This window comes from Formica exsecta, unplaced genomic scaffold (genome assembly GCF_003651465.1).
Source record: "Formica exsecta isolate Colony F162 unplaced genomic scaffold, ASM365146v1 scaffold111, whole genome shotgun sequence".
Classification (NCBI taxonomy): domain Eukaryota; kingdom Metazoa; phylum Arthropoda; class Insecta; order Hymenoptera; family Formicidae; genus Formica; species Formica exsecta.
In genome coordinates this window covers 363,593-387,998 of record NW_021848451.1, presented here as the reverse complement: position 1 = coordinate 387,998, position 24,406 = coordinate 363,593, and the positions used below count along the sequence as shown (strand labels likewise).

The 24,406-nt window shown below is 34.3% G+C and overlaps 2 protein-coding genes and 1 long non-coding RNA gene across 7 annotated transcripts in view; 1 reads left to right on the top strand and 2 right to left on the bottom strand.

Moving 5' to 3' along the window:
• Positions 1–14,477, top strand: part of LOC115236686 (glutamate receptor ionotropic, kainate 2-like) — a 126,162-nt gene extending 111,685 nt beyond the window's left edge. The window contains 8 exon segments of the mRNA XM_029809293.1: positions 2,855–2,959; positions 7,540–7,797; positions 9,034–9,231; positions 10,183–10,408; positions 10,855–11,019; positions 11,335–11,435; positions 12,429–12,725; positions 13,768–14,477. Coding sequence (XP_029665153.1) covers positions 2,855–2,959; positions 7,540–7,797; positions 9,034–9,231; positions 10,183–10,408; positions 10,855–11,019; positions 11,335–11,435; positions 12,429–12,725; positions 13,768–13,857 — 1,440 coding nt within the window. The 3' untranslated portion in view covers positions 13,858–14,477.
• Positions 14,478–16,309: 1,832 nt separating this feature from the next.
• On the bottom strand, positions 16,310–20,134 carry LOC115236694. Its single transcript, XR_003884231.1, has 2 exons — positions 17,674–20,134; positions 16,310–17,232 (listed from the first exon to the last, which is right to left on the bottom strand). It is a non-coding gene; the product is annotated as an uncharacterized LOC115236694 (long non-coding RNA).
• A 3,013-nt stretch (positions 20,135–23,147) lies between these two features.
• The window catches only part of LOC115236475 (sestrin homolog), a 243,878-nt gene continuing 242,619 nt past the window's right edge, over positions 23,148–24,406 (bottom strand). For all 5 annotated transcript variants that reach the window (XM_029808963.1, XM_029808970.1, XM_029808977.1 and 2 more), the window contains one exon: positions 23,148–24,311. In XM_029808963.1, coding sequence (XP_029664823.1) covers positions 24,225–24,311 — 87 coding nt within the window. In that variant the 3' untranslated portion in view covers positions 23,148–24,224. The remainder of the gene's footprint in view (positions 24,312–24,406) is intronic.

Here is a 24,406-nt window from a genome sequence, read left to right as displayed (position 1 = left end):
AGAAGCGACGAGGATATATCGCGATTATTAATTATCTAATATTTATCTCGATTCGAATCAGAGCGCATTAAGCGCTTCTCTGACAGTTTACGCAATCGATGATAGGTTGATGAGCGTGCAAATGTGCAAACGCCCCCGCACACATATGGGGCCCGGTGTGAAATTATGAGAGATCGCGATACGAGTCGGCGAAATTTCTCATTTTCGTCGAGACTCGCGGACTGTGCGGGTCGTTACAAAGCGACCGGCAGTACGTTATCCGGACGGCGGTATTAATTTTGTCAGATGATCATTAATAATGCTCGCCGCAGTCGTCGCCCGCTCCCTCTCAACCCCCTCCTCACGCCTCCACCCTTTTCTCTTCCCCCCTCGTTCGCCGAGAGAGCGAAACCGAGGACGGAAAAATGATGATAAAAAGGCGACGGCGCGTAATATGCCTAGAAACGGCGTCGTATTTTAGCGACTTAAGCGTAGTTAAGCGGATCTCACCAAGAAGTCCACAGTCTGGAACGTCAAAGCAAAAATTAATCAAACCACGTCTAATTAGGCATCTTAATTAACATAATATATTTCTAAATCCTCTTTTATAGTCTGTTTTGTTCCAGAGACTTTTTTTGCATTTAAAACTCACTTTAGATTTTATAGTTATATAATTCGAAACCACAAACTTCTAACAGAAGCCTGTTTTCGACACACTTTCGAGATCTCTCTATTTATGACTTCATGTTCGACATATTTTAAATGTGCGAATATTTTGCTTGTTCAAATATTTTATTACATGACACAAAATTTTATGAATAAAATTATATCTCGAATTTTATTGCGGAATTTTATCGTTTCAAAATACTGTTGAAAAGCCATTTTTTCGAGCAAAAATATTATTTTACATATGTGAAAATATAAAAATAATATTAATTTGCAATTTAATGCAACAAGTTTTGGAGTATTCGTTGACACGCAAATATGCAAAATGTTACACGTGATATTAATTTTGCTCGCGTGAATTCATCTGAATAGGATGATGTATCGATGTTTCATTTTTTTATCTGAACACGTTGATAAATGGGATATCGTTTGTCGGCGCCACGTGAAAAGGTAACGAAGGGTAAAAAACGAATGTACAAAACGAAAAAGCCTTGCTCGCGATGTATCATCCTCGTCATGGAAATTATTAATCGACAAAAAGCGATATTCTCAACAGAAAAATGTTAAAATAAATAATGCAAACATCGCGTGCGCGCGCGCGTATATAAATATTTCTCGCGAAATCTCTATGCGAAATTGATATCGCGCACTTTTTCCGGTATATCTCTGCAGCTTTAATCGACCTCTGGCACGTTCGGCTTCTCCGCCAACATATCGAATGCGCGAAAACAGCATCGCTCGTTATACTGCATACATTCATAAACGATTGACGGCGCGATGCATCGCGACTCCGCAATGGCGCCGTGCCTGTCATCGCGCGAGAGTATGCACGCCGCAACAAATTATTGCGACCGTCATTCACGGGTCGCATAAATCACATGCGAGAATTAGTGATATCGTGAATCTGAAATATCTTTCGCGGAATGAACCGGGGGTACCATTTTACGCCAATATCGATCGTCGTTTGATAGATCTTCCGCGTCGAAATCTCCCATTCACAGCTTAATGGTCGCAATGCATACAGTATTTATGAGGCATGCGAGCTTTTAGGTTTTTATAAAGCATGTTAATTTTTAGGACATTTTTAAGGCCCACGGGAAAACATAAAAATGAAATTGTTAACGCGGATTATGGATTTTGTTACAAAAGTTTTTTAGAGACTCATGTGTCCTGTTGTAGAATTGATAAATATGAATGTTTTTATTTGTGAAAATTATATTTTTATTGAAACGACATATTCTCATCGAAAAAATATTCTACTTAATAATGAACCACTCTTGAATTTAATATCATTATCGGAAAATTTGTTAATTTATTTTCTTTAAAAAAATCCTCAATTCTTAGTGTCATCAAAATAAATGTAATAAAATAATTGAGATGAATAAGGAATTATTACAGATATTATTTAGTATATCCGTGGATAGAGAAAATAGAAGTAGAATCAAGTATCAGTTACATTTTCAAATAAAATAAATTGATGAAAGACAAATCGTCAAAAGAGACAGAGCTTTTCGTTTAAATGCACATCGCATGATTGAAACGCAGCCGTAACTTTTCGAAATAGATATATAAAACGTGAAAATTGACGTTACATACCGCTTTGCGACTAGAAATCGACATTTCGCGAATATTAAGAACGCGAGTGTATAAATCGTGTTTCGCCGACGTCGCGCAATAAAATTGTCGCGCAACGTGTACATTCGCGTACTTACAGGAAATATATAACGTAACATGTGATGTACGTACGCGCGGGGGAAAAGACAGGGGATTTCCCTATCTCGGGGTGCATTCCCAGGCCAGATATCCGCCACCTCCGTCTCTCTCGCTGCGACGCAAGCCGGAAATAAATCTACCCGAACTGTCGCAACTTCACGATCGCAGACGCTGAAAAAGCAGTTAGAAATCGCGCCAAAAGTGCGTGTGCGCGCCCAAACTCTTTCTTTCCAGGTGGCTTCATTCAATCGTGGAGAAGCACTATGTTTGGCTACCTATTCCGTCAGCTGTTTCACTCAACTGTGCAAGTTTAAATAATTTCTAACGCGCATCTGTCGACCGAGCGAACGAATTAGAAGCAGCTCGACCGATTTTACAATCTCTATGATTATTATAATTATAAAAATAAATTAACAGAATCCCCTCTCTCTCTTTCTCTCTCTTTGCTCAATTTTTAATAAGCATACTTTCTTCATTATTTTCTCTTATTTTGCAGAAGGCCGATCTCGCTGTCGGTTCGATGACGATCAACTATGCGCGTGAGAGCGTCATCGACTTCACGAAGCCGTTCATGAATTTGGGCATCTCAATCCTTTTCAAGGTAAGTAAAACGACGGCTCACGAAAGGATATTTCTCTGAAACCACGTACTAATCTCGTTACACAAACTAGCAATTACATCCGCGTCCAATTTCGACCGAAGAGAGCGGCGCATTTAAAGCTATCTCTCTCGTATAAGCCACATAATGCCCGGTTCGCGCTGGAAATGGCGCCGCACTGATAGCTCATATTTTTATTTTCTCCACATCCCGACGTGCATTGTTGTCGGCGAATCTTGATTCTCTCACCCGTCCAGTCTTGTTGGTCTTTCCTTCCTCTCTCGTCCTGTGTATTTTTCCACGTCGCGCATCTGTTATTCTTATTTGCTTTTTTTTCCACCGTATATCTCCTATTGTTGTTGTTAGGCTATTTTCGTTTTCGTATCTGACTCGCTCCACGCTCAAGGATCAACGCAATGTCGATGAAAGTTATGTGAAATATGACATCTCTGTCGATATTTCGCGTCTTCGTGTTTTTGTTTTTTCTTTAAATATTCATTCGACGATACGAAGTGAAATGGCTATTGTAAAAAACGGACGGTGCGTATATTTTCGCTCTCTTTCACTAGCTTCTCTATAGCAAATCTACTGGCGGAATAATTTTACCTGAGATAATGCCGTCAGAATAATAGAGGGAATCGTTATCCATATGACCGTAATTCCGTTTGACTTCGGTTGACCATAACTAGCTCTTATCTACTTGCCCGTGAAACGACCGTTGGTTGATAACGTGCCGTACAATTTCCCTGCATTTTACTGAAACAGTTAGTTAATATTCGGATGCATAAATATGCCAATTGCGTGTGTTTATAAAAAATTATAATAATTAATAACTGATTATATATGGCCTGGCACAACATCTATTTTACATATCGAATATCATTCACGAATATTTTCTGATAGAAACCAGATATTGTATATTACTTATGTTTAAACAGCCCTACAATATGCAAACAATTATTATTTAAATAACATGTAGAAAGAATTTACAATAATTATTGCGCTAATATATAAGATATAGAGATATTTAAAAAATATATGCTATATAAATATAACAAATTAAAATATGTGTTGTATAAAATTAAATAAAATTTTTGTCAAATAATTGATTTAAAATATATTTTGATCACATACACACACAATCATACAAATTTTTGTAGATTGTAATTCGTTCTTGGAAAAGTGACAAACTAATCTGCTTATTAAATTAATAATTTCAAAAATATGCATACGTTATTATACGAGGACAAAAGGAGTTATCCCATACCTCTGACAGATTTGATCCTTGTTTAAAATCGCGCTATCATAATAATATCCTGACGCCTGGCGATGCATTCGCGCGTAACAGTATACACCTGTGTGTTCTCGCTTATAATGGCGCAACACATGTCGTAGGACTGCAGGCAGACTAATTAGAGCCGCTCTCGTGCAAGTGATGACGCGTAGGTGATTGAATAATCGGAATGTATCATCGATCGGTTTATGCATCGAATTAGCGAGCCGGTTAATTCAATATTTGTTCGGCGAACCGTTTTCTCATCAGTCACTCTCTCTCTGTCTCTCTCTGTCTCTCTTTGTCTCTCTCTGTCTCTGTCTCTGTCTCTGTCTCTCTCTCTTTCTCTTTTTATATCCAACTCCGATTGTCTCTTCTCCTAACTCTATCTTATCCGCTTGAAGCTTTAATTATTCTCGCAATGTCCCGCAGGGAATTTCTTCCGACTCGCGGATCCTGCCTGCGATCGATTCGAACGACAGTGCAGGAATCCCCTCCTGAAGTTTCGACTTGCGCTAAATAATTCGAGATGCTTGGATCTACGGAGTTAACTTCTCTCGGGCAGCTGCACTTTATACCGTAACGAGCGGCGGTGGGATTCGCTTATACTCCGAAGTTAATAATGGTATTGCGCCGAGAGTAGGATCACGGGTACGGGAGGGTAGAATAGAACGATACCGATGGAGAAGTTAATTTCTCGAGCTTTTGTAATAAAATTTTCGCGACGACGAAATCGCCTCATTCAACCTAGGTTCTATCTCTAATTTTTCGGTCTTCCGCGGAAAACCTGATCGGACATTTGGTCCGACGAAATTTACGGGCAGTTCTCGATCTTTTTGCTATTGTAGAATTTTCTTTTTTTGTCTGCGTTTTTATTTCGCATCCGCTCTGTACTATAAAATAAAAGTACAATTTTCTTCCACATATATATCGAGTCATTTTTGCTATCTTATCAGACTGCTCTATATTAATAAAGAACTATTAAACTCTATTAAAGTAATTGTTATTTAAATAACAGGAAATAGAAGCGCAATTTCTGTATGAAGAATTGATACAATTAATTAATATGTACATACTTGTGTAAAAAATGTATCTCTTGTCGCCTTTTTCCGGATATCTATTCAACTTGAATTGTTTATATTTTTATGTTGCAATCTCATATCCTTTAATCCTTTTTCTTGTTAACCATTGTTACATAGGTAATTACGATAATAGGAGTAGATACACAACAGGAAAGGAGGGGGAGGAGAAGATAATTGCACATATTGTCTTGAAGATCTTCCACACAACGCTAATGCCCGAATGAAATTGCATTTCAACTCCCGACGACACAAGTCAATTGCTTAATGAAGATAATTAAGCAAATTGCTGTTATTCAGTCAGGCGGCAGTAACGTGATAATTTTCCATCGCGAATCAGTGCCAAATTCATTATAGAATATGCATTAAACTTAACAGGATCTCTTTAAATGGTTCTTATTTACAAATATCTTATTGAGATCGACTTTATAATATAAAATAAATATCAGATAAAATATATAATACTCTCCCGTTCGCGATATTCGATTATAAAAAGGGTAAAGCAAATAATAATAATGTTTATCAAATAATAATAAAAATCAATTTATTTATCTTGCGATAACTTGGGGAGATAATTCTTTACAATTACATTTTCACCAAAATGGCGAGGTGTGAAAAAGACGGTAAGTGGACTTTTCATAAATTGATTAAAACGACGGAAGCTTCTTCACCGCACTGATGACGATAGCTTGCTTTCCAATGCGGACTGAAGGCTCGTTTCCACCCGAGTGGAATTTTCCTCTGGCAAACAGAGAGAGAGAGAGGGGGGGGGGAGGGGAAGAAAGAGTGAGTCTCTTTTCGTTGATTGTACGAATCGACGTCGACAAACGCGAGCGCGCCTTCTAATTAATGTAAGGCGATCATTTAATTGCAATTAATGTTGCAGCCGTTAGCCGTTCCTCGTATTCACAAAGCATCCTTTAATTATCCTGCCACCTATCCATTACGACTCCACACGTACATTACAATTATCATCTTATTATATGCCATAATTATTTCAAATATTCCGATAAACCGATCTGTTATTATATTAGTATTATGAATTCTTCGAGTATGCGAAACCGATTTTACAGATCCAAAATAGTCTCTTTACTTCTCTTCGTCGTCGATAAATAACAACGACGGTGTTTTTTGCCCGAGTGTTTTTTTTTTTTGGAATCGACATCCACTATCAAGAGCGAGCGTTAAATTTTGCATCAGCTAATTCCGCTCGCACAAAAGTTATCGGTAACAGCAAAAAATAATCCACAGCTGAGAACTTAGTATCCGCTGATACACTATGAATAAAAAATCATTGAGATCGATATTAACTGATATAAATTTCTTGAACAGAGTGCTTGCTTACTTTAATAGAGATCTCCAATAAACTTTTTCTATCTATTTCATTTTGTACATATACTGTGCATATATTTTTATATTTCTTTTTTACATCATTTCTCGTTATATTTTTTTCTGTTTTATCGTTTAATTTTCTAAATCTGCAACATTTGTTACGTATATAAATAAATCTAATAAATTTATACTTGATATATAAATTATTTTATATATAAATTTACACTATAATGCGATGTAATGTAACAGTCGAAAACTTTTATATATATAATATGTATTGAGTTCATTAAAACAGAGTCTGCGGAATATTTAGAATTATGGAATGATTAAATGTATAAAAGCACATAATTAAATATAAAATCTCAATAAAAATACAATTGAATAATAATTTTAATGCAGGCGAAACAAATTCCGCATATTATATTAAGGACAGTAATCGATATTGTTATACGCTCAACGTTAATTAAGAAAAAGATCATTAAACTTAATTAAGAATCGTTAAACTACCCATTCAAAATTTTTTTCTGGTTATCATCAGCAGTATACATTTTGCTCATGTAGATATTAATTAAGCTATATTAATTCAAGCTTTATTCTCTCTTTTATGCGTACACAATAGTGAAATACAATACTCATCAAATAAAATAACATGAAAATTTTCATCGATAAACTTTGTTTTATACAGTTATTTAATTCTCATTTACATACAAAACATTGGCGAATGATATGTAGGTTTGATATTTTAATATCACTATTATTAAAAATATATAAAAATTAATGTACACGTGAAAATATGGTATATATTTTGCGTGTAAAAAAATAGATATTTTTCTTTACTGGATATTCATATCTCCAGTTTTTGTAAGGTGGGTAGTGTACCAGAATGAAATTTCTTGCAGGTGCCAACTAGCCATCAGGCGCGACTCTTCTCCTTCATGAATCCACTAGCGATCGAAATCTGGCTGTACGTTCTGGCGGCGTACGTTCTGGTATCAGTGACCATGTTCGTCGTGGCGCGATTCAGCCCCTACGAGTGGAACAATCCGCATCCGTGTCACGCCGGGCCGGAAATTGTCGAGAATCAGTTCTCTTTATCGAACAGCTTTTGGTTCACTATCGGAACCCTCATGCAGCAGGGCAGCGATTTAAACCCCAAGGTTCGCGCCCAATGATTCTGCATTCGAGTATCGTGAGCATAAAAGAGATAAGTGACATAAAAGAAAACTGCGTAGATTTCCTTTTAGCATTATATACGGATGAAAATTATAAGAACATTATTGGCATATAACTTGTCATTAACATTACTACATCCTTAATCAATGTGATAATTAGTTTCACAAACTCACTGCTTTTATTTATATGTAATATATGTAGATGACGTTAAATGAACTATATTATCGCGCACAGTTAGATATCATTTCATGGTAATGGGAGAAATAATGAATGCACGTTTATGCACTTTCTAATTAATTTATAATTTATATCATCAAGAGTAATTATCATCTAAATTACTATCCTAATTAATTGCGTGCATTGCCTCTATTTGGAGTGATTAGTAAAATCTATTCGATACTGTCAGATTTTTCCGCGACGACGGACGTTTCGTGTTGCGGTTTGCGAAAGATGTGCTCAGGTTTGCAATAAGATGCGAGATTTAGAATTAGAGAACGAATCAGAAATAATTCATTTCAAGTATTTGTATTTCCCAACATTGTACAATTTTCTTAATAAGAGAAACGCGAGCGTTTCTATTAAAGGAATCTTCAGTTTTCAATTGCAGACTTTAGCTTTTGAATTAGTTTTCGAACACTGAGAGTCTTATTTAACAAAGTGAAATACGTTAATCTCTGAAACGACTGAAAGGGATGATAGTATTGGCTTTCCAGCGTTAATGAGAAATTAACGTTAATGAAAATTTAAAGATGCTATTACAAGACATCGTATTACAATATCACGATACTTTATCAGAGTGTTCGGAAAATAACTATTCTCCTATTTCAAATATTTAAAAAAAAAAAACATTTATCAAATATCAGCAAATTAATTTTTCTTCACAAAAGATGTTGGGAGTGATTTCCACGAGCAAAAACACAAACTTTAACTCGTCTAATCTTGTTATCGAAACCCTTCTTCAACTCTTCTGGTGATAAGCCTCTGATGAAATCTCTGATAGCGTCTTCAAAATTTTACGCTCTTATGTTATTATGAATCGAATACAGTTAGTAACAGGTGTATGCCATATTTTTCAAACACCTTGTATAACATCAATAATTCAAATTTTTACCGATCAATATTTCGATGTGTGTACCTATCCATCATTGTTTGACAGTTGCCAAAAATAATACAAAATTAATTGAATGCAATGCATTTTCATAAAACGATCGCTTTATCAGGCTACAAGCACGCGTATCGTGGGTGGCATATGGTGGTTTTTCACGTTGATCATCATCTCGTCGTATACAGCGAATCTGGCAGCTTTTCTCACGGTAGAAAGGATGATCACGCCAATAGAGAACGCCGAAGATCTTGCCAGCCAAACTGACATTGCGTACGGGACTCTCGACAGCGGAAGCACAATGACTTTCTTCAGGGTGATTAATATTTTTTGCTCATTTATATGGGAAGTAGATAAAGTAATAATGCTAGTAGCACTAGAGTATCTGTGCAATATTATCAATTTCCAAAATGTAAACACGTGAGTATGATGACTCTCTTACTCCTCCGCGCACACATCATCTTATATATATTTAAAATATTAAAAAATTATGTCTTTTAATAATGTAAGAGATTTATAGCTCTTGTTTATATATAAAGAAAGTTCCCTATATATTGTATATTAATATTTTTGCAAGTTTGTGTAATTTTATGGCCTGTTAATCAAATAATAATTGCGCAATTTAGCCACGCGATCGATGCAGCTTTTTTTTGTTTTTTTCAATCATGATAATTTCCATTTACGTCGCGTGTTCACGCCGAGTTTGCGGAAACTTTCGTTGATGGTTATAAAACTTTTTTTCCTCGCTGCGACTATATCGAATTATGACATCGAAAGCGGAAATTATGCAATATTTTTTCTTGCGAAATATGTCAAAATTTTTTTTTTTTTTATGCATCACTCGTATTCAATAGAATGGCTTTAAAATAAAAAACTTTTCTTTTTTATTATCCTATATTGTACAATATAACTCAATCTGCTTTTTTTACGACTTTCATATTTCGAAAAAAGGAGACCTTATGGAGACCATTGATCAATATTTACGGTTATTTATTACTTTGCGAATCGAAAAAAATCTTCAGTATGTTTTATCAATCTATACTTTCGAATACGAACAAATTAATTCACTTTGACGGAAAATGCAAGAAAAGAATTTACTTAATTTTTCATTTCTTCTCATAATTTAATTAAGGGATCAGAAGCTTAAATTATAAAATAATATTCGATTAATATATACGATAACGCGCGCAATATAGTAATTATATAGCGAGTTATTATGATGTGTGTGTATCTTCTATACTTTTATACTTCTCCAATTTCGGTCAAGGACTCGATGATCGAGACGTACAAGAAAATGTGGCGATTCATGGAAAACAAGAAGCCGTCGGTATTCGTGCCAACTTACGAAGAGGGTATCCAACGAGTTCTCCAAGGTGATTATGCCTTTCTGATGGAATCGACCATGCTGGATTATATTGTCCAAAGAAATTGCAATCTTACGCAAATCAGTGGTCTTTTGGACACTAAAGGATATGGAATCGCTACGCCTATGGGTAAGTGTATGTGTGTGCGTGTGTATATATGTTGCAGATTTTTTATAAAGAAATTGTAAAAAGATATTTTTTACGCTAATTCATACGTTTATTCATTTTGTTTTAGAAATAAATCTCGATATTTTATTAAAATGAGAAATATATGATTATCAAATTTAAAACAATTTTAATTGAAGCGATATTTGCAAATACTTTTATCTCAATTTTGAGTTGATTTTCACATTTATTTTATTTTTCAAGAACTTTATACTTGATATGTATATTTACATGAACTGTATCGCATGTTATTATATTTATACTATTTCATGTATGCATATAAAATATAATTTCAATTTCTTTTAAAATAAATTTAAAATAAATGTAAAAAATATACCATCACATCTATCGCAACAACGTTTATAATTCTCAAAAAATTCCGCTTTTTTGATTATTTGAAAAATCTTTAGGTTCGCCATGGCGAGACAAGATATCTCTGGCAATTTTGGAATTGCAAGAGAAAGGTGAAATTCAAATGCTATATGACAAATGGTGGAAGAGTCCCGGAGATACTTGCATGAGGACGGAAAAGGGAAAGGAGAGTAAAGCCAACTCTCTAGGTGTCGACAACATAGGTGAGCGCTTTTCCCTAAAATAACGCATAAGGTCTAAATTATACACGCCATGAGTCTTCCGTCGTAAGATCATAATTCAAGAATGCTTCGTTACATTCACTGATATTCTTTGTGTAATTCTCTTATCGTTCTTATGAAAGTAACTATTAGACATAAATTTTTTACTCAAATTATTCGAAGGTTTAAGCGCGCAGATTTTATCAAATTATTCAATTATTTAATTACATTCATATATATATATATTTGATTTTCTGTCAAAATTTCCTATCGACGTCTTATACATATGCTCAAGAATTATGTCTTATTCCTGTTTAGGTGGAGTCTTCGTGGTCTTATTGTGCGGCTTGGCATTCGCCGTGCTCATAGCGATCTTCGAGTTCTGTTACAATTCCAGGAGAAACGCACCGGCGGAACGGGTGAGTGTATCGATCTCGTAAATCAATGTTGAAATACATTTCGATAAATCGTCGCCAGCACGTTCGCGTTGCACTATTTGACTCTATTCGCAATCCAAATTCTCGACATAAATGCTCGTTTGAATTTAACTCTCAAGTTACTCTTTTTCTCGTTGAACTACCGTCATGATTAAAATTACTTAGCACAAAATGCTGCAAAATCTTGTCGAGTAAATATCATAGCAATGAGAAGCAAGGCAGAAGTTGCGTTTTCAAGGATGTTATATCTATCGAAGCGGACGATTATTGATCTGTGAGAACTGGAGGGTTGAGGGATATGCATGAATCGTACATAAGCATTGCATGACGTTCCCTGAACTTTGTTTCATCGCTACGCCATGGATCCCACCGTATCAGCATGAGCTCATCGTCCATTGAAGCATGCCGCTCGACTGCAACTCGCCCCAAACACACAAAGTTGCGAAGAGAGGTCCGTTCCGCCACTGCGAAAACTTTTTACGAATCCGCTTGCTTCAGCACACAAGCTCTTTCTAAGATATTATTTTTAAACTAGTAAATATATACATGCTGCAAAAATGTCGCTAACAATTTTCTATTTGCGCGTCATGATACAAGTTGCGGAATGAATTAGCGAAAAGTGAAAATTAGCTTTTTGTTAACATGCAATATATTGAAAGGAGATCGTGTATTTTTCAACAATTCTTAGATTTAATATTTTAGATCTATAATTAAGAGATTTAGATTATATAATTCTGTTATATTAAAGACCACTTAAAATTGCACGATTAATTATTTATTTTCGCTGTATCTTCAATGCGGTTTGTAACTCGAAAAATATTTCACAATAAGAAATAATATTATTTATTCCCTTGTCGCTAATTCTAAAATCCTTCTATATCATAGTAGATCTTATTGTGCTTCTTACAAGATTATCTTTAATAATCACGTCAACAACATGCGCGAATAATTCGTCGTTGTGGGCTGCTGATGTAGCAAAGGCCTCCGATCCCTTCGACGCCTACTTCCGGTTCTCTTCAGGGGATTTCTCAGGCCGTACAACAGCAGCAGCAGCAGCAGCAGCAGCAGCAACAGTGCCAGCATCCACAACCACAACAATCGAATCTACAGCAAGAGTCACTCTGTTCGGAGATGGCACGCGAGCTTTGTCGTGCCTTACGTTGTCACGCGTCATCTCGACGACGACGTACCTGCGACAAATGCTCCACGCACGTGATCGGCTATCCACCGGACAATCCCACTGCCACCCCAATAAACGGGATAAGGTCTCAGGTAATAATCTCCCTTATCGCTTGTTGCTTATTAATCTATTAGTCAATGCCTTTTTTTTTGCAAGATGCCAACATAAATACAAATCAATTAATAACATGTAATAAAATAATAATAACAATACATATGTTTTATATGTAAATAAAAATGGATCTAAACTATCTATTCGGAATACATAAAAAAAGCATCAATAATGTTTTTTCTATTTATTAGAGAAATATTTGTTCGAGAATTAATTTGCATATCTTTCGTGACAACTTATCGTGTAATGAAAATAAATGGAATATAATATATACGAAATATAATTATCTTGTATGTTCTTTTTTTGAGAGAAGATTCCGCGATAATGACATATTTCTCTGATCATTGTCTCTTTGATGAAACTGATATTCCTATCTTTTATATTCGAGACCGACTTTATATCACATTATCACAGCTTTAGACAAGAGAGAAGTCAATCCTCCCCGTTATATCGTTATTCAATTATATTTTATATTCACCGAGCTTCTCTATATTCCCATGTTCATTAAGCTCATAATTGCATTTGAATGTTCCTTAATTAACGAGCGGATTTACTTTTCGTCGGGATGGGCATACAAAATTTATTATACCCCCTTCTTTCTGGAGAAAAATTCATGCAATATTACAAGATAAAAATTTTATTAATATGTAATTAAATCAACGTAATTTATTAAACGTATTAAAAACATTTCATAATTTGCTGTAAATTACGAAAAGTAAACATTGATTTCTAATTTACAGAATTCCAGAACCCGCAAAAATCACGAATCCTAAAATCGTAATAAATAATTAATAAAAATTAAGAGGAATTAAACGTGCTAAATTAAATTGTATTAAACACAATATAATACTTAATTAATAATTTAAAAAATGAAAATACAATCATTGGTAAAATTACGATTAAAAAAGAAACATGGATATGTATTATAATATTATATAAGATTCTCGAACTTCTCCAAAAATTTTACACATACGATTACTGCGACGTTGACACTCATGTAACTATTATATAATCATGTTACAGAGAAGCAGCCTGACCGTACCCGTAGTCGAACTGCCTCCACACATCCACATGCATCATCACGCACCGCCGCATGATTATGACGGCAATTAGAGGGACGTCGTCTTTAGCAAGACGAATCTCGATGGCATTAATCGTTAATCAAGATTAATTACAAAGCGTATCACGAAAAGCAATTACGATCGATTTCATTGATATAGACTCTTGCCGAGAAAAAATGTCGGCATTCGAACAATTTTGCACAATATTTAATAAAGACGTTCGTCGCGTTTCCGACGTTTGCGATTATGAAAAGAGCTTAAAACGCTTTTTCTAAATCGACATGTGTCGCTTTTTCGCACACATTTGATAAATCCGTCAAAATATTGACGCGATACTGATCTAATTGATAAAGTAACAGCTCTAGTGATTTCTCTTGGCCGCAAGTTTTGTACGATTAATCAATCCAGGATACGATATAATTATTTTGAGACAAGACGTGTCTGACACTTTATTCAAATATATTTGGGATAACGTGATTCAATATAAGATTGTGTATATATATAAAATCCTAAATTGAAATGTTATAACCAACTCGCATATATATTAATTCTCAACCTTGTCAAAGGAAATTTTGCCTTGATGTGATGCAGTCAAGATTGAGTTGAAAAAAGTTGAAAAGAAATCGTATAAAATGATTTAAATTTAATTTACAAAAAAAAAAAAATTAAAATGTACAAAAAAGGAAACTTTCCTTCTCTTCTTCTATATTCTTTCTCTCGTTTTGAAATGAATATTATCTGGCAAAATGTGCTTTTTTTCTATCCGACTTTATCTTTAGCGCATACATTTTTTTTTATGTCGAGTCGAATTGTTATGAGAAGCGAGCATTGCGAGATAGCAATCTATATATCAGGCACTAAACCCTCAATTCTACTTTAACTGATATAATATCAAGTTCTATTAAGAGAGTAGTACGCTGAATCTATAACGATAGACGATGAACAATCCTTCCGTCTTACGTTTAGATAACGAAATCATCTAATATATCTGCGATGGTGATCACGGATATCTCTGTCATAGAGCACATTCATGCTACTCTCGCACGAGATCCAACGTTCGATCCATGCACAGAACGATGTTTAAACACACTCTGTAAATGCGTTCTCTCTTTTTCTTTCTCCATTTTTCTCTATAAAAGGCTGCCTAAAGTGTAAGGTACTTGCAAAGTATTCTGTAAATATCGCCGCGGGGATAAAGCAGAGCAATTAAATTCGTAATGGAAATATTTTATGCAAAAGCGAGTTTTATGCGAGTGAGTAATCATTAGTAATCGAGTACAACTTAGATGTTTGGTGTCATGTAACGTGTGCTGTAACAATGCTGATAGTCGGCGAATAAATGTAAGATAAGAGAATCATTGCTGTGTCTCCTCTTTCGAATCCTCTTCAAACTATAGTTTGCAATTTAAAATAAAAGTTAGTAAAAAAATATTTTAAAAAATTAGTAAATAGAATACCATAAATATAATTTTAAATCCAATCTAGTTTAATTTAAAGCCAAATTAGGATTAAAGTTATCTAAACTAATCTACATTACAAATAAATCAATCTTCTGATATCACAGCAAAATACATAAGTTGTTTCAAACGAATCGCTCTTAAAAATTACGGAGGTGCAAAATACAGAAAAACGTCACCGATAGAGATTGTCTTTTTTATATAACATCATTTATTAAGGGATAAAATAAATGACAAATAACATATCGCTTATATGAAACTATAATATTTCTTAGTGTTCATTATTCGTTATGATATAAAAGAAATCACATCACATACGACCCCCCCTCCTCCGGGAGCCACGTTAATAGCGGCGATCGCTCGAATTTTTACACACGATATACGACGAAACCGGCTTATTGCCGAACAATACGCAGATTAGCGGGAATTGAAATTCCGCGGAATTCCTAAGTGAAATCCTCGAAGAGAGGTTGCGAGCTCGTGTCGGTCCATGATTAGATTAGGCTACGACCGCGACGCTTAATCGAATCAACATGACTGAGATGTTACGACGAGCTACGCGCGCGAGGAATTCCTTCTCCCTGATCCAAGAATCTTTCGAAATCTCTTCCTCGTCGGTGCAATCAACGAATTACTATCAGAAAGGATGTTTCCTCCTTGCGTATAATTCTAGGACTAAATCTAGAGAAAAAGAGAAAACTTTTTCCTCCTTTTACCACTCTACATCCAATTACTCAACTGATGTGCAATTTAAAAAAAAACCTTGATGATAGTAATTCGCTTAATAATCGAGACGGGGGGGCCTGGTCAAATCACTTGTAATTATCACACAATCATTCCCGATACGGTGGCATGTACTATTTTTAATATGCTTTTTGTGACTTTCGGAGGTGGACACTCAACTTTGCACGGTTCGTGCATTTTCTCTCACTCTCTCCCTTCCTCTCGCGTTTTTCCTCTCATTCTCTCTCTCTTTCTCTCTTGAGAATACCCACTTGAAACAATTGTGGACGACGAGCTTAGACCCAATTCAAGGTCTATATATACATAAAAATTTATTTTTTTTTTTTTACTTTTTTAAAAATGTTTTACTCCACACTATGCGCGCCTTCTTGCTTCTTTCTCTGTCACTTTCTCTCTTTTCCTGTGCTCCCGCGCGTCCACCTCCAATATTCTCACTATATACTTTACCGAGGCATCAACTCGACTCGAAATCTCGACACGCTCTGCCTCGCGTGTCCAAGAGAGAAACAGAGAAATTGATAAAAGTGGAGCTACGATCAGACACGAGACACGATCGGAGGTCCCTCTGTTTTTCTGATAAAAGAAGTTACATAAGACATCTGAAATAAATTCAAAAGATTTTCAATCTATTTAAAAGATATAACGTCGTGAAGCATCTTTCAAGCGTTATGATGGCTTTGCGATGATTTTATGTTTCGCTATGTGAAAATCAGAGATCTCCATGTTCGATATTTGATCGTATCCCGCTGCAAAAGCATTCGCCTATATACGGCACGCACAACTTAATCGCTATTACATAAAAATCTCAATTCCTTCTACATCTTTTTTTATCTCTTCATCCTTCTCTCTCTCTCTCTCTCTCTCTCTCTCTCTTTCTCTGTTTCTCTCTCTCTCTTTTGTTTTCCTATCATATTTCTCTTCTTAGAATCGCGAAATTATGATCTACCGCAATGTGTGGTTCGCTACAGCGGCATTCACAAGAATTCAACAAGAATTTCTCGCGTTTAAAATACAAAAGAAAAGCACAATGAAAAAAGATATGAAGCAACCACTGTCCGTTATCGTTACAACGCTCTTCTCTCGTTACAACGACGATTTTCTTTCTCCCTCTACAAGCCTCACGCGTATTTCTATTTTCTCTTCTTGTCTCCCCTTCTAACTCTCTTTCTCTATCTTTCGCAATTACTACATTATGAGATCAATCTGCGCGCACTTATCGCGAACACCTGTTGCTATCCGTTACTCTCTCTCTCTCTCTCTCTCTCTCTCTCTCTCTCTCTCTCTCTCTCTCTCTCTCTCTTTCTCTCTCTTTTTCTCTGTTTCTCTCTCTCTCTCTTTTGTTTTCCTATCATATTTCTCTTCTTAGAATCGCGAAATTATGATCTACCGCAATGTGTGGTTCGCTACAGCGGCATTCACAAGAATTCAACAAGAATTTCTCGCGTTTAAAATACAAAAGAAAAGCACAATGAAAAAAGATATGAAGCAACCACTGTCCGTTATCGTTACAACGCTCTTCTCTCGTTACAACGACGATTTTCTTTCTCCCTCTACAAGCCTCACGCGTATTTCTATTTTCTCTTCTTGTCTCCCCTTCTAACTCTCTTTCTCTATCTTTCGCAATTACTACATTATGAGATCAATCTGCGCGCACTTATCGCGAACACCTGTTGCTATCCGTTATTGCTCTCACCTACATCGAAAAACTTATTATAAAGTTTTTCTTTTGCTGATCGTAAAATGAACAATGCTAACAAATGACGAAAATTGGCGAGAGCAAAGACATAACTGAAAAGATAGATTAAAGACTCAAAAGACGTTCAATTATGTTCGAGCAATAATGTAGAATATAAATAACGCATAAGAAATAAATAAAAAACGTGAAAGAGAGAGAAAAACTGATTCAAAAGAAAAAAGAAAGAAGAGAAAAGAGAGAGAACGGAAAAAATTCGACTACGATCTCCTAGGACTCGTGTCGCGCCGTTTTTTTTTTTTTTTTCGGAACATGTTAAATAAATAAAACTTTATATAAAATCTTATATTTTCTTACAGAACCAGGATGTATTAAAAATACACATCCGTATGTTATTATTTTTATATAAAATTCGAAAAGAGTTGAAGTAGCTTTCGAAGCCGCGACATAATTAACCTAAATAAACGTGATTATTATGATAATTAACGAACATTCACTCTTTCTCTCTCTCCCTCTCTCTCTCTCTCCCCTCTCTCTCTCTCTCTCTCTCTCTCTCTCTCTCTCTCTCTCTCTCTCTCATCTGTGATTGCATAACGCGCCAAAAATACATACGCATCGAAATCTATATTATTAGTCACCTAAAACGAAATTTAAAAAAAGGGATCAGAATTACGTAAAACCATTGTGTATGTCGGAGAAATCGTGATACTTATAAACTAAACGCGCGAATAATTTTGTTCCTTAAATATTCGGACATAAAGTAATCGTATAAAATATTCGTGAGTAAAAGATATCGATTAGTACAGAGTGGAGTACGTTTTTCTTTTGAACTTATGTGTCAAAACACATTTTGCGTAAATAATTTATATATAGACTGATACGTACTATTAAAATTCGGGTAATCGCAACAATACTCCCCTTGTACAACTCTTTGGTTTCAACTTCGCGGACACTCGCGACGCGAGTTTGATTAAGAAATAATCTACTATAAAATCCAATGATCAATTTTGATTTTTGACAATTTGATATCAACGTACGTATCCTTGCAAAAAAAAGAAAACGTCCGGATTTTTCTAAACTCATCGATCGCGATCGACAATTTCGTAAATTGTCCGAAGAACGAAGGGGAGAGAAAGAGATAGATAAAAATAGAAAGTTACATAAATGGAAGCAGAGAAGAGAAAGAGAGTTTCGAAGTGGAGATCGAAAAATAATTTAAAAAAGAAAAAAAACGAGAAGTGACAAAAATAAAATTGGAAATATTGTCGTTAACATGACAAAAACTGCGAGTGTTCTCAGTATCGAATTGCAAAAAATCGTTACTTCCTCCCCTCGGTTGCTATTCACGAACAACGACAGGACACAAAGCAATAAGAGAAAAAGTTCGATCGCTAAAAAGTTATTGGTTCTGCCGATTCGGCTATTCCGCTCTGGCGAGGCGAGCTCTAAGCGATCGCGCGAGACGCGTTTTTCTTTTTCTATCTTAAATTCTCGGAGTGATATGTAGAGGCGTCGTTTAAGGAAACAAGAAAACGCGTCGCTTTGTTGGTCGAAATGTCTCGCTGCTGCTATCCATATTTTATTCCGCATTGTTCGGACGACGAACCGTGCGTGTGTGTGTATACATGTCTCCGTATATGAACTGATACTTTGGAACACGATTTTGCATCGCCGGAACAAACTCGCCTCCGGATGCCAGATGAAAAATGTTATTCGATATTCGTTTCCCGTAGACTAGATAACTATGATCGAGAATCGGAACCGGTGTAATATCGGAAAATCTAAATATTTAATAATTGATTAAAATAGATGTAGGGATTATGAACATTTTAGTAAAATTTTGAATGGCGCAATTATAACTTTGAAATTTTTGATATTTTGTAGAGAGAATTTATTTTGTATATTATTATATATTAGATAAAAATTTTATTTTCTATTAAAAATTTTAAGTTGTATATTTACATATGTATTAGAATAATATATATATTTGGCATCCATAAATATTTAATAAAAATGTAATTTTTCGCGCACTTCTCAAGGCCCGCGAATTACCACAATTCACCGAAATTACCCCAGTTTCAATTTTTAGCATGCGTCCTTGCGTCTTGCGATCTCACTATGCGTTACTTATCATCATTAGCTCAATCAAGATCAAAGGAACGTTCATAAATTTGCATTCCAAAGTACCGATATTCTGATATCATTGAACACACATGTGAGTAAATTGAATATTTGGAGCGCGCCCGCGCACACAATATGTACACACACACACACATGCACAGTTATACAATAAAGAGACATTATAATTATAAACGATATACGTAGAATTGTCAAACTTCTGCGTACGCACTCTCTTTCTCTCGCTCTTCCTTTCTCTTTCTCTCGCCAAGTTAATCGTAAATATGCGTATATATGTATCTATATAAATGTATGTGTATTATATATATATATATATATATATATATATGTGATATATATATATATATGTGATATATATATATATATGTGATATATATATATATATGTGATATATATATATATATGTGATATATATATATATATGTGATATATATATATATATGTGATATATATATATATATGTGATATATATATATATATGTGATATATATATATATATGTGATATATATATATATATGTGATATATATATATATATGTGATATATATATATATATGTGATATATATATATATATGTGATATATATATATATATGTGATATATATATATATATGTGATATATATATATATATGTGATATATATATATATATGTGATATATATATATATATGTGATATATATATATATATGTGATATATATATATATATGTGATATATATATATATATGTGATATATATATATATATGTGATATATATATATATATGTGATATATATATATATATGTGATATATATATATATATGTGATATATATATATATATGTGATATATATATATATATGTGATATATATATATATATGTGATATATATATATATATGTGATATATATATATATATGTGATATATATATATATATGTGATATATATATATATATGTGATATATATATATATATGTGATATATATATATATATGTGATATATATATATATATGTGATATATATATATATATGTGATATATATATATATATGTGATATATATATATATATGTGATATATATATATATATGTGATATATATATATATATGTGATATATATATATATATGTGATATATATATATATATGTGATATATATATATATATGTGATATATATATATATATGTGATATATATATATATATGTGATATATATATATATATGTGATATATATATATATATGTGATATATATATATATATGTGATATATATATATATATGTGATATATATATATATATGTGATATATATATATATATGTGATATATATATATATATGTGATATATATATATATATGTGATATATATATATATATGTGATATATATATATATATGTGATATATATATATATATGTGATATATATATATATATGTGATATATATATATATATGTGATATATATATATATATGTGATATATATATATATATGTGATATATATATATATATGTGATATATATATATATATGTGATATATATATATATATGTGATATATATATATATATGTGATATATATATATATATGTGATATATATATATATATGTGATATATATATATATATGTGATATATATATATATATGTGATATATATATATATATGTGATATATATATATATATGTGATATATATATATATATGTGATATATATATATATATGTGATATATATATATATACACATATATCTATATATATACATTTGCTTTGTATGTTGTGTGTATGTGTCATACATATATATGTAGATATATGCGATCACAGAACACGTATAATTCGCGTGTAATAGTTTGTGCCACGTTCTTCGTGTGTATGTATGTACCTTAACAATCTATTATAAGGATTTAATTTGTGTTTAAACAGCCTCTCCTCGATCCTCCTCGCACACAACACCATTTGACACCATTTGCTCGATATCCCCGCTGTTACAACGATCGTAATTAATCGCCGAGGGAGGGACAGGGCTCCGTCAATTATGCATTGCGTACCCCATCGCTCTATTGAGTTTTCTCTCTTTCTCCTCTATAGTGCATTATTAGAGGTTACGGAGGGAGGCTATTAGAAGGCATGGAAATTCGTTGATAAACACCTACGCGTGCGCGCGCATGATATCGGGCGTCGAGAGATTGGTGTTTTCGTGGTCGGTCGGTTCTCGCAATAGTGCTCGATTATGGTAACAATTATGGTATCCCGATCCACGCTTTCCTTCGTGCCATCTTCCCCCCTCCTTCTTCAAATCACGAGCACAGAACAAATACAATGATTTTTTTTCTCTAATTTAAAATAGCAGCCGAATTTTCCTCTCGCGCAAAACTCGACGCAGTATACGCGATACCTAAACGAGATCGATATATTTGTCATTCAATGTGAGCTTGGCGATAGATACGAAAAGTATTTATCGTCAAGTTCCGCTTTCAATTGAGACTTTAATCTCCTCCCATTGCCGACGAAAGTAACAATGTCCAATCTTCAAAAAGCGATCTATCCGCTGTATCTTAATCTCAAGATGAAAAGATACCTCGTCCTTAGATGATTGGAAGCAAGCGGTTCGCGATGTTTTTCGCATTCGACTAAACGACAATAGAGCGCGTCATCCCTCGGTAAATAAACACAGCCGATAGGCATTGCTTCTCTCCGCGATCGCGTGCGTGCACCGAAACGTGTGTGTGTACGTGTGTGTGTATATGTGTGTATGCTGCACGTGATCGCGAATCGTCCTACAATCTAAGGTTTGCTCGACATATGCGTATGACGAATGGTAAGTAGATACAAGTTTATGTTAGCTTTCACGTTCTTTTTTAGTTTTACGAAAGATGAAATCATGGAAATAAAACGCGAAGATAAAACGCATCGTGTGTGTATATATGTATGTGTATATATATATATACATATAAAATAAATAGAAAATATACATTTTTCGAATAGACATACTACAAATTACCCAGAGAGCTGAGCGAATACGCTCCGATGACCATAGTATTTAATACTCTGGCTCGTACGATGATCATTGCCAGCATGATGATAGCCGTTCTTGTTTGCGAGCACGTAATTAACGAAGAAACTTCGAAAGATCTCGACAAGGGCTATAAGAATATGCAATAAAAAATAGAGATTTCAATTTAAAAAATTCAATGTGACCTTGATATGACCTTAATAATGCCACCCAAGGTCTAACTAATAGTTCTATCTCTTTTCCCCTTCAGAACCAAACAACTTTTGTCTAAAAATTTTTTTTCTAAAACTTACAGGTTTTGAGATATTTGCCTGTCAATATATATATATATATATATATATATATATATGTATGTATATATACAACGCAAAAGAGACAAAGGATGACGAATTCAGCGTTAGATTTCTTAATTTAACCTTATAATTAATTTTCCACTTCTTGACAAGTTATCAAGACTCGACACAAAAGTAGAAACAAAATATCGCGCGCGGAACTAAAATTTTTTCTCGTGTGTGCACGCGTCGTGATGATGCGTTAATCCATGAACTCGCTAGCGAATCGCGCATAAGATCGAAACGTAAACACAGTAAAAATTTTGTGTGTATATGTTTGTGTGTATAAAGTTAAAGCGCGACGCGAAAGCTACTAACAGACGAGAGCAAACGTTTTTTTAACAGATCTGAAACATAAACGAAACGCACAAATAACAGTCTGCTACGATGCCGAACGTAGAAAAATACAAGTGTCTATGTACAAAACAAATTATAATCTTTCGTCTCTTTATCAACCCCAGCCTTGTCTTTTTTCTGTCTGTTCGCACAATCTCTTTCTCTCCTCTTAGTTCTCTAGACTCTGATCTCCCAAACACGCACGGAAGAAAGTACTTTGCCGATCCTACATATTCGTCGCAAACTATATTAAATTTATTACGCGAATAGATGGACCGTAACGTACAATCGATGTATTAATAAGTCGCTCGAGGAACAAAGATGCGATTGGATTCGCCATTGGATCACGCAAAGAGCTCCACTAAATAGCCAAGTATTGCGATTCCTTGCATCTCTTCTTTCTACCCGATTCATATCTTCCTTTTCTTTGTCTCTTCTTTTTTCCTCGCTTCTTCATTACTGCCTTTCTCAGCGCTGATTGAAGAATCGCGATTGCTCTCTATCGCCGCGATTCACGAGTCGATCGACGATGAAGTGGCTTTATGATGCCGCGCGCGTGCGTGTATATATATGTATGATGTTCCATATGAAACTCGACGATATCGCGCTCACTCGTTCTTTCCATGCCTTGCGCAGAATCCGAGAATCCGGATAGCGCGATAGAATGGCTCGAGAAAACAAACTGACAAACTGACAGACAGCAGATAGATAGGGGATGACGCAAAACTCCGCTTTAGGTCATATATCGCATCACGGCGCGAAGAGCATATAACAATTCCGCTTGCATGCGAGCCTCTAGAATCATCAGGTTCACATGGACCTGAAAAAAAACAGAACATGATATTGATAAATATGATATTTAACAATATCTCGCTACTACCTATGCAAGAATAAATATTTCTTATGTTAATATAT